Source organism: Arachis hypogaea, chromosome 4, assembly GCF_003086295.3.
Source record: "Arachis hypogaea cultivar Tifrunner chromosome 4, arahy.Tifrunner.gnm2.J5K5, whole genome shotgun sequence".
NCBI classification, from domain to species: Eukaryota; Viridiplantae; Streptophyta; class Magnoliopsida; order Fabales; family Fabaceae; genus Arachis; species Arachis hypogaea.
The window spans coordinates 84,739,384-84,751,434 of record NC_092039.1 but is presented as its reverse complement, the minus strand read 5'-3'; the positions used below and the strand labels follow the sequence as shown (position 1 = coordinate 84,751,434).

Here is a 12,051-nt window from a genome sequence, read left to right as displayed (position 1 = left end):
TTGTCTTGCTGTCAATTTTGTTGACGGATCCCTAACGGTAGAATAATATTGACTCAATTTTAGAACGTTAACAACTTAAATAGAACGACTGAAATATTAGAGACAACTTTAAAACTTATCCAAATATTGGGAATAAAAACGAATTATTAGTATAAAATTAGAGAGTCAAACTTTGGACAAAACCACATGGCACTTTTTGGTTAACCGACAAAAATCCAAGGTAGGCACTAGTGTGGGTAAAAGATTGTAGAACTAGTAGCCTGATAATAATCCAGACCAGTATTAATGACGTGGAAGGTGGCTAACACATTGAGTTGCGTGCCGTTCCCTCCATTTTTCTCTATTTGTTAATAAACAAAAACAAGTAAACTAATTGCATTTTTATTTTTCTTCTTCCCATCACTCTTGTTCACTTCTTCTACTTCCATTTCTCTTTCACCTTCGCATCTCCACCATGGCAATCCACTCTTCTTCCAATCAAGGTTTGCTTCTTCCTTCAACGTTCCATTTCCTTAATTATATATGTTCGGTGCGCTATTTCACCGAGTTCGGATCACTCTGATTTTCAGCTTCATTCGTGATCTCGTTTTTCAGATCATAATATCTGGATTATTTACATGATTTGATTTTATTATTGTTCTAAGATATTTTAGCTGGTCTTTCTTCGTAATAAATAAAGCTCAGATTTTGATTATAGCAGTAAACATTTTGGGATAACATAATTAAGCTAACCTAAATTCACGTTTACGTTGGTAGAGTTCAATTCGTCGTATGGAAAGGTAAATTAAATATTAACAAATAAAAACACTGTCTGGTTTTGTCAAATTTTTTAATTTAATTTTCTTGTAGAAGAACAGTATGTTAGTGTGTTCCTTCGCAAGCAATTGAAAATGTATGAATTTTGAGTTGATTGGTGTATTTGATATTTACTAAAAATTATGTATACTTTGCTTTGGTTTATGCTGATGACTTACACCTTATCATATGATTATTCTGATTTTGTTAGATAGTCTGTCCACTGGTTTACTGCAATTGAATGAACAGTTTTTTATTCTTTCAGATGATTCTAACAAAAGGGCGATGCCGTCCTATTTCAATTTACCGCCACTGGATGTTTCTAATGCATTTCCACAAGCAACACCAGCATCTGTATTTCCTCCCTGTGGTAAGAAATTTATCTGATAGGTTAGGTCATTGTATAAGGAATCAGGTTGCTTTTGAAGCTTTAGCTGGATTAGGTCATTGCATATAGTTTAGTTTTGTTCTGTAACTTAGTTATTCTTTCATATTTCACAACTTGGTAAGATTATATTTTTGTAATTATTTAATTATTGACTGAAATGAGATATGCTTCAGGAACTCACTTCCATTTTTATCTGTCATGTTGTTTGAAAATTACAGCTTCAGATTATTTTCAATTCGATGACTTATTGACACCAGAGGAGCAGGCAGTTAGGAAGAAAGTAAGAGAATGTATGGAAAAAGAAATTGCACCAGTAATGACTGAGGTATGTTTCTGTGATGCTTTTTCTCTTTAGATGGAAATGATTACCATGTGAATTTCTTCTTCTTCCCATTACGTTTTCTCTTTCCTTATCAAAACTCACTATTTTGATTCTGTTAATTTGATTTTTATTTGTTGTTTTGTCTCGTTTTTGTTTTTGTTTCTTCTAGTACTGGGAAAAGGCCAAGTTCCCATTTCAGTGTATACCAAAACTTGCTGCATTGCGTCTCGCTGGTGGAACAATCAAGGTTTTCTTTGTACTTCTCTGTATATGTTTTTGGATACTACACATGGTGAATGGAGTTCTTAGCAAGCTTTTATTCCCAGGGCTATGGTTGTCCTGGCCTTTCTATTCTTGGTAGTGCTGTAGGTACTGCTGAAGTTGCAAGAGTTGATGCAAGCTGTTCAACTTTTATTTTGGTTCATTCATCCTTAGCAATGCTTACTATTGGTAAAGCACTTATCTTTCTTTGACAAGTTTCTAATATTTATTGTTTAATTTATATTGGACTGTTTTCTGCCAATTGTTCCTGTGCTCATATTTTATAATTTTGATCAATTGTCATATTAGCATTGTGTGGATCAGAAGCCCAGAAGCAAAAGTATCTACCTTCTTTGGCACAGTTTCAAACTATAGGATGCTGGGTAAGTTGACTTCCTTGGTATTTCATCTGTTGAATTTGTAGAAAGGAGAAGAGCAAGCATGGCTGTATTGTTTTGGGTGCTTCTTGCACTCAACTTACTGATATATATATATATGGCGAAATAAATAAGAGTTTTTTTAACAAGAAAAATAATAAAGTCTTTAGCTATTCCCCATGATTCCTATTGTTACAATGCCACGATTTGAATTATTTCCCTTGCTATGTAATTACTGTGGTAATTAAAACATTGTCATTGTGCTGAGTTTACGCTTCTGAGATAAGTTATTTTCTTAACATTAGGGTTTGACTGAGCCCGACTATGGAAGTGATGCCAGTGCTTTGAAGACTACAGCAACAAAGGTGTGATACCTGTGTACAACTTGTTTACCAATTGCTTCTCAAGGAAGATGCATTAGCATCTCTTTGATTTTTAATCAATCATATTTCAATTATACTGTAGTTCAATAATGCTGATAGTATAGTGTTGGTTTGTTTTGAAATGATCAGGTTGAAGGAGGTTGGATCCTAGATGGCCAAAAGCGGTGGATAGGAAACAGTACATTTGCTGATATATTGGTTATCTTTGCTAGGAATACCTCTACAAATCAGATAAATGGGTATTTGATATTTATCCTTACCTTCATTGTTTGAAAAATGTGTACATTATATATTTAATATAAAGGTTGCAGAAGACCAAAGAAAAAAAAAAACGAGAGGGAATCAGTGCAATGATTTAACTTAGAATGTTAACTGAATGCATGCTTGTTGCGACAAATAAAGTTCACACATACACAAAAGGACAATTGAAGAATGTGTCTAGGTCAAGACAGAAGTTTAATTCCTGACAATAACGTGTTAGTAGGCTTAAATGTCACTAATATAGCCTATGAAAGCATTATAGGGAGCATATCAAATGGGAGTAGTTAACCATATGAATGGAGTAAATATTGACTATCAGATTTGACATGAATGATCATACTTATCGAAACATAAAGTTAGTACCCTTTTTAAATTATCATCTTTCTTGTAAATAATGTTTCATCTTAATCATCAATATTATACATGAGCAGAGAAGGATGTTGGTGTCAAAATGAAATTTTAAATCAGTCTCCACTATATGTTAATATACCTGAAAGTCCTACTAATAAATATGCCCTCAGTTATTATTATTATTTTTTTTAATTTATCCTCATGTATTCTGCGTCACATGACATCTTTTTACATGTTTGTACCTAAAAATTCAGATATATTGTAAAAAAGGATGCACCTGGTTTAACCGTCACCAAAATAGAGAATAAAATTGGACTCAGGATTGTTCAAAATGGAGACATTGTTATGAAGAAAGTTTTTATCCCTGATGAGGACAGATTAACAGGGGTCAACTCTTTTCAAGACACAAACAAGGTGTGATTATGTGGTGTTTCTGGATTGTTCTTTTTTCCATATATAGGTATTGCTGATGAAACTTATATTACTTGAGTGAAGCATTATATATATTTCATTCTTGGTTCCTGTTATCTTTTCAGGCAGCTGCTATACTGTTGTAGTTCTATGCAATTTCATTAGGTGTTACTCCCTCAGTTCTCAAATAAATGTCCACTTAGCAAATTAGTATAATATTACTGTTTTCTTCCCATTCGTATCCCCAAATTAATGAATGAGAGAATAAATTAGTAATGTAGTTAAAGAGAGTAATTATTTCTGTCGAGGGAAGTTTGTAACTTGTTAACTTCCATAGCTACAATACATTTATATCATTATCTTAATTCAAGCGAAAATTTAAAAGTTGACACTTATTCATTAATTGAGTCAAAATAATATTTTTAATTTTCTGTTATCCTCCATTAATACTGGATTTATGAAACCAGAAAATTTAAATGGCATAATTATGAGATTGTAGACTGATCAGACATTGGAATTAATTCCATTGTTAATCACAAATAGTTTATTTTTCTTATGCAAGCAAGTTACTTCCCCATGCGTCAGATGAAATCATATATTTGTTTCTTGATGAATACTTTTATCTTGTTGCTTTACATGTACTGGAAATAACAAAGTAAAAGTGATATATAGAGTATCTTTCTCTATGCATACTGAACTATATGCAGTTGCAACCCCATGAGTTAGATGTTGCTCATTTGTTTTGGCTCCCTTAAAACAGGTACTTGCTGTCTCACGTGTAATGGTTGCTTGGCAACCTATTGGCATATCCATGGGAATCTATGATATATGTCATAGGTATCTAAAGGAGAGGAAACAGTTTGGAGCACCATTAGCAGCTTTCCAGATCAACCAACAGAAACTTGTTCAGATGCTTAGCAATGTTCAAGCCATGTTTCTCGTTGGTTGGCGCCTTTGCAAATTGTACGAGAGTGGTAAAATGACTCCTGGACATGCAAGCTTGGCCAAGGTAATTTCTTATGATTCATTTTGTAACTTCTTTCTGCTCTCCCTAAATTTCAAACCAAGTAAGCATACCACAAAAGTTCGCTATTGTGATTGGAGATACCAAAGCCTGATAAACCCCTACAAGAATCCCATACTCAAGTTTGGGAGTTGATCTGTATACCTTGCAATCGGATTGATTGAAGCATGTTAATGAATATTGGCATATCTTTTCAGTCATGGATCACCTTGAGAGCAAGAGAAACAGCTGCTCTGGGACGAGAATTACTTGGTGGCAATGGAATATTGGCTGATTTTCTTGTCGCCAAGGTATGCATAGTTCTTGATTCAAGATTTCTTATGTTGAAACTACATTCTAATGTAATGAATGAGTTAAAGATGGGAACTTTATAATGATCAAAATGCTCTTTGCTCCATTCTGTAGTGGAAGCTTTATTAAGTTATGTAATTGAGTTAGAATTAATATAGTTGAATTAAGAAAGAGAATAAATAGTATTGTCTAGTAGCACTCTAAGTTCCAACTAAATATTTGGCTTGTTTTCATTTCGTTGCAGGCATTCTGCGATATAGAACCTATTTATACGTATGAAGGTACATATGACATCAACACTTTGGTTACTGGCAGGGAAGTTACTGGTTTTGCTAGCTTTAAGCCTGTTATTGCCCAAAAGAGAAGCCGATTGTGAAAATTATAAAAGTTGTTCCTTGTTAAACTTTGTCAATGGGTTTGTTCAATGCTTTGTATTTGACAAAACAAGGTTTCAATAATTATGAAAAATGTTCGTATAAGCCACGGCAGAGTGAAAAAAAGAAATCCTAGACACATTATTGATGTCATTGGATGGTGGATGTGCTCTCTATTGTGGAATTCCGGGGCACTGCCCTACAATATAGGGGAACTGGTATGGTATTTGCAAATTGTCACATTCATTGACTAATCTCGTAGTTGAAGGCCCTTTCGGCCTCTCCCATACCTTGATTTCTTCATGGTTTTAAGACAAACTAGTGAATGGACCACAAAGGATGTTTACCATGATGTGAACCTAACTGAAGGAAGGGTCCTAAAATTGAAAAGATAAATATTTTGCTGCGGAAACCATCGACCAAGGGTGGCAATGGGTAGGGTTTAGACCAAATTTTAACCCTATCCATGGCTTGATTTTTGAACTAAAACTTAACCAAACTTTATCTAGGGTTTATAACATACCAATCCTAACCATATCCTTCCTTAACTCGTGGGTCATGAAAAATACAATATTCAATAATCTAATGAGATTTTGAGATTGTAATTTGGTATTCATATATCAAATAGACTTGGCTTTTATATAAACAAAGGTGTTAAATTTTCAATTGAATAATTTGACTTAGTAATTAAAAGTTTTTTTTATATATAAATGAAGAGTTCTTAGTTCGACACTTACTCGGACGCTCCTACATCAACCATGTAAAAAGGCACAAATTTGTTACATACCATCCTCTAATATTGAAATTAGCAGAAAAGAAAGTAAGATAAATGGATGTCGCATTTGGTTTCTGTATTAGAATAAAATATTGGAGATAAGTGAACTTTGAAAGTGTAGAAATTAGTCTAAAAATTGTTGTGTCCCGTTATTCTACGGATAGTTCTTATTTTCCTTTTAAATATGTCTTTCTTCTCAATATTTTTGTTTCCTCTCTCATATTATATTTAACCAAACACTATTTTATGGTGAATTCCAAATTGGCAATAGTCCGTCAAAAAATAAATATAAAGTCATATAGCTAAGACGAAAATGGCAAGAAACTGTAAAGTACCCTTCCTAGTTCCTACTTCCTAGCTATGAAAGTTGTTTTCTTCCTCAAGTCAATGTCAGAGCCTTCTTCCCTAATAAGTTTATGTATTAAAATCTATTGGCGTGAAGAGTGGATTAATTAGCCATGAAATGATTAATTAAGATCAATTTTTTATCTTGTGAAAACCCTGATCTCGAATGGATTTTGGATATAACATTCCAGTTTTTAATAAATTTTTATTTTCTCGAAATTCTTGAAATAGATTGGTCCTTCATCATTTTGAATCAAAATTTTAATATGTTTGTTAGATAAATGTCTCTAACAAATTTTATTATAAGACAACTAGGACCTAAAAAAATTATTATTCTAAGACAAATTAATGTCCTTTTTGAATAAATGATCATTTGTACCGACGAAAGATACACAAGCTGATAAATGTAACCATAAAAGAAGGAAACTCACCTTATAACCACGGAAGATGACCTCCGTGTGCTAGAAGTATCCTGACTTTGGTTACGCACTGGTCCGTTAATATCCGAACCTACGTGGCAACAAAATCGCTCCAAACCTATCTACGTGTAACCCAATTTTTTTTTGTTAAGAAATAGGGAAAAAAACCCTTACACACCCCCTCTGTGCCTTAGTAGAGCTCTGTTGCCGTCGCCATTGCCATCCCAAATCAGAGAAGAAGACCAAAGCACTTCCATTCCGCGACAGAGACATTTTTCCAATTTAATCAAGTCGTTGCTTCACTACCTGTAGGCCACCATTGTTAGCATTTCGCTATCCACTAACCGCCGTCGTTGAAATTATCTCGCCATCTGCACTACCCATGGCCCACCATCGTTGTAAACATCTCATCGTCCACTATCCATAGCCCACCATCGTTTCTCCACGAAGAACAAAGGTATGTCATTACTAATTTTTCCATCTTAGAATGTTTCTGAAAATTTGTTGAACATTTTGATTATCTTCTCTAGGCTTGAGAAATGTTTTCAGAATTTTTGGGATAGGGTTAGATTTTCAGTTGCTATGTTGTTATTTGTAATTACATGGGATGGTACCTTAGATTATACTGTATTGCTTGCAGGGATGGTCACTGTCCATATTACTTTGTGTATTAATCATAGGGGGCGATTTGAGCGACGTCCTTGTGGGAAGCTTGTGTATGTTGGTGGGAAAGTAACAGAGATTGAGAGGGTTAATGTGAATACCCTCAATGAATTTTTCATAAATAATTTGCTGACAGACATTGGATATACATTCATTACTAATTTTTATTGGTTAGAATCTGGTAAGGTGCTTGATAATGGGTTAAAATTATTTAGGGCTGATATGGACATAGTTAAGCTATATGAGGTTGCTGTGAAGAATGGTACAAAATTACTTATACACAGAGCACACTATAGATGATCCTATTATTGTTTAAAAGAATATTACTACAACAAAGATGAGATTGAAGAATTGTACTAAGAGGAATCCAACTCCAAAGAAAACTCCAAGAAGAAGACTTATAGATGTTGAGGATGATGATGATGCTGAAATAGTAAGTCAGGTACAATTTTTTATGGAGGCCCATTGTAGGGGTAAGGCCTAGAATACGGAAGAGACCCATGAAGCAAGCAGCTCAGTTGAGGTTGAGGCCCAAAAGGAGGATGGTGTCAATGTGGCCCAACAAAGTTCTCCAGCAAAATAGATGTCTCAGCCTCCCACAATACTTGTGCAACTAGATGAGCCACCTTCCAATCAATCACAGCCTTCACAACATCCTATTGAGCAAGAGCAGTAGTCAATACATGTTGCTGGTTCAACATCTCTAAGTGCAGTTTTTGTTTCAGTATGCAGTGATAATGAAGCCCAAGTACTTGAACAAGTAACCCAATACATTCCACAGCTATATAGAAACCCACTTTCACAATCAAACCTTGAATCAGACCCAATCCTACCCTCTGATACTAATAGTACTCTTCAGAACAACTAGACCAACCCATATGTGCAGGCTGAGAAAAGGCCTAAGGTGAGTAAGGAAAGATCAGCAAGGAGGCCTCCCCCAACTGGACAATCTTTCATACTCAATCCTGATCCTGACAAGCCTCCATCCATCTATGTGTCTGTTGATGTGGAAGAATTTTTGGATGAAATGTGATATCATTCTTATGAATTGAAGAATGAGAAGATCAGTATGAAGTGTGATCAGTAGTTTTAAAACGAGCTTACAAGCCAATATTACATGATAGAAATGTAGTTCGAAAGTTTAACATCAACATTCTAAGGAGCATATTCTTCCCTCAATGTGATTCAACCAGAAACAAGACAATCTGCTATGATGTGGAATGCCCGTGGCAAATATATTGTGCTAAGAGGTCCTTTCCCTTGAGTTATCAAGTTAAGACGTTTGTCAATGAACACACCTACAGCAGAGATAATCATTGTAAGTTAGCTGACAGAAATGGATTGTAGATGAATTAGAGGAGAGAATAAGAGTCCAACCAAATTTGACAGTGAAGGAGTGATATACCCCATTTTGAGGGTTCATCTTGTGTTGATTTCAGGGGTTTTATCAATAATTCCGCACGCTTTCTAGATGAAAATACAAGACTTTGTGTTCCTTTCCTAATTTTGCCTCATGGATGAAAACATGCTTATTTTGCACTAAATTAGATACATTTCTAATCTTCTCTTGATGCCATTCGATGCCGTGACCGGTGTGTTAAGTGGTTTCAGAATATAGGGCAGGGAAGGATCAGAAGAGAGAAGAAGGACAGGTGCAAAGGAAGAGAGCATGGGAATTGAACTTTGGAAATCTCAGCATGGGCGCGTGCGCGCACTTGACGCGTCCGCGTGGATTGAGAAGCTAGAAGTCGAAGCCAAGAGCCAAGCCACGAGCCGGCTTGCGTAGCGGCTAGGCCATGATCTTAATGGGCGCGCACGCGTACATTACGCCTCGCGCACATTACAAGATGCCCGGTGGCGCGCACGCGTACATTGCGCGTGCGCGCCGATGTTCGAATATGATTTTTTTAAGAGCCACGTGACTTGGGCGTGGAGGCAGTTGGGAATACCATTTTGGGAAAGTGCCCTGGCAGGAAAAGCATAAAAAGACCAAAGGAATAAGGGTTAAGGACTTTTTAGTTCATTTTCTAGATTCTAGATATTTTGGAAGATAGTTAGTTACACTTGTGGAGAAGGAGAGAGATCCAAGCTCTCATTAGGGTTCATCTTCATCTAATTTCTGAATTTCATTCACTCTTTGGTGAGATCCTTGCAACTCTCAATTCATTTTGTTCATGTCATAGATCTTCTTCTCCAATCTCCATTAGTATTTGTAATTGCTCAATTCTCATAGATCTTAGATTCAATCTTGTAATTGTGGATTTAATCAATTTCCTTAGAATCTTGTTTCCATTGTTGCTCTTTGCTCATTGTTGTTAGTTCCTTGTGTTGAAATACTTTTAATTCTACTCTCTTCTCAATTTTACTATGACTTTCACTCTTGCTCACCAAATGTTTGATGAAATGCCAACCCTAGTTATGGAGTAAAAGTTTCTTACTTGGCATAGGGTTTGGGCCATTAGAAGAAGTTGAATAGTTGTGTCAATTGTTGAATTAGAATTAGGGATTGCTAATTGACTTGGAGCACACTAAAGCTAGATTTCCATAAGGTAAAGTTAGGACTTGTGACTCAAGTTGATTACTCTCATTTGACTTTCTTCTATGCCTAGGGGTTAACTAAATGAAGCAAGGCCTAATTGTTGACATCATTGAAAGAACTATAAGGATAGAATCTCTAATGCCAACCCTAAGCCAAGTCTTTTAAGGATTGATTGTTTGTTTTCTATTTTGCTAAAACCTTCAAGGAATCATAACAAGGCTTTCTAATCAATAAGATGCACACTCTAGCAATCCCAAGGGAGGACAACTCGGGAGACTAGTACTCTCGGTTATAGATTGTAGGATTGTTTGGTGCGAAGTTTAAGTGTCGATTAGACTATACTCACGATCATATTCATCATTGAATTCTAAATCGACATGCTAAATTTCGTTTATCAAAATGGCGCCGTTGCCGGGGATTTGCTTAGTGTGCCATGTTATTGTTTGGAATGAATGTGTATATATGTACATAGTTGCATTTCATTGTAATTTGTTCAAGTGACTAACCCCTCATCGTTACCATGAATCTCACTTCCCCTTCATTGCATGACGCGTTCACAACCGAATCCGAGCTTAGTCCCTCTTGATCCGGAAATAGAACGAACTTTGTTTCATATTAGACAAGCTCGGAGGCGGCTAAAGTTTGGGAAAGGTGAAGAAGTCTTCACCACCTCAACCACCTTACTAAAAATGAACATTGAACCGTCACTCAAAGAAGGCATTAGTCATACTTCCATCAATATCACTAACAACTCTTCTTTCATTTTAGGTACTAACACCATGGATGCTCCGAGGAGGTTACCATCAAGGAAGCGGGTGCACCGGATTATGTCCTTCAACCCCTTCATGTAACTCACCCCAACTTGAATGCAAACTTTGAATTGAAGACGCTTTGATTAACCTTTTACCTAAGTTTCACGGGCTTCCCGCACAAGACCCTATTCGACATCTCAAGGACTTTCATCGTATATGCTCAACCACTAGACGGGAAGGATCCGATGAAGTTGCTATATGGTTGTTTGCTTTCCCTTTCTCTCTTGAGGACAAGGCGAAAGAATGGTTCTACACTCTATCTAGTAAGTCACCTCCGATTGGGACTTACTTAGAAGAGGATTCTTGGATAAATTCTTGCCCCGGAGAAGATGGATAGGCTAAGGAAGGAAATGTCTTGTATTGTGCAAGGTGAAACGGAACCGCTATACGAGTATTGGGAACGGTTTCGTAAGCTACTAGATGCATGCCCTAATCACATCTTGACACTCAAGTATTGCTTGGATACATATGTCAAGGGATGCGAGAACAAGATAGAACCTCTTGGACACCTCTAGCAATGGTTCTTTATCTAAATATAAAATTATCATTGACTTAGCCGAATCCAATCAACATATGAGACGAAGAGTCAACCGCCGAGAACGTGAATGAGGTATCAACTAGTAGTGAACACCGCTTAACTCAATCCTTGAGCGAAATGACATCCATCTTAAGGCAACTCCAATTGAACCAACAACACCACAACAACCTCAATCATACCAACAAAATCCCCACCCCTCAACAACACAACCAACAATGGTCCCTCAAAAAGTTGTGGCATTTGTTCTTGCTATTCCACTACACGGATGAGTGCCTAAGCCTTCAAGAAGATAACACCTTGGCGCTACCCATAATTTCTATGACCGCCCAAATCAAGGGTACTACCAAGGCGGTAATCAACCAAGGGCACCCTTATCAAGGAGGAAGCTACAATCAAGGGAGTGGGTACCATAATCAAAATTGGAGAACAATCACAACAAGGACATAGGGACAACAACAAAACGGAGGAGGTCAAAGATGGAACAACAACTCACAAAATTTCTCACAAAACGGCCACCATACAACCAACAAAATCAACCATACAACCAACAAAACCCACAAAGAAACTACCAAACATATCAACCACCACATCAAAGACCAGCACCCAACCAATCACAACCCCTCAACTCACATATGCAACCACCCCTCCAACCAAGACGAAACACTCCGACCATCATCTAAGGCCAAAAGGAACTACAAAACACACTTGCTTCCGGCCTCACC

At 36.5% G+C, this 12,051-nt stretch overlaps 1 protein-coding gene across 1 annotated transcript; it reads left to right on the top strand.

Annotated features, from left to right (window-relative positions):
• Positions 1-428: 428 nt before the first annotated feature.
• LOC112796916 (acyl-coenzyme A oxidase 4, peroxisomal) lies at positions 429-5,478 on the top strand (the record flags this gene model as incomplete). The annotated part of the gene is given in 12 exon segments (XM_025839595.3): positions 429-482; positions 1,061-1,165; positions 1,402-1,508; positions 1,675-1,752; positions 1,832-1,955; positions 2,076-2,149; positions 2,449-2,508; positions 2,656-2,765; positions 3,393-3,552; positions 4,310-4,558; positions 4,771-4,863; positions 5,109-5,478. Coding segments are annotated over 12 exon segments (1,346 nt in total), but the record flags the coding sequence as incomplete, so codon positions are not given.
• Positions 5,479-12,051: the final 6,573 nt, after the last annotated feature.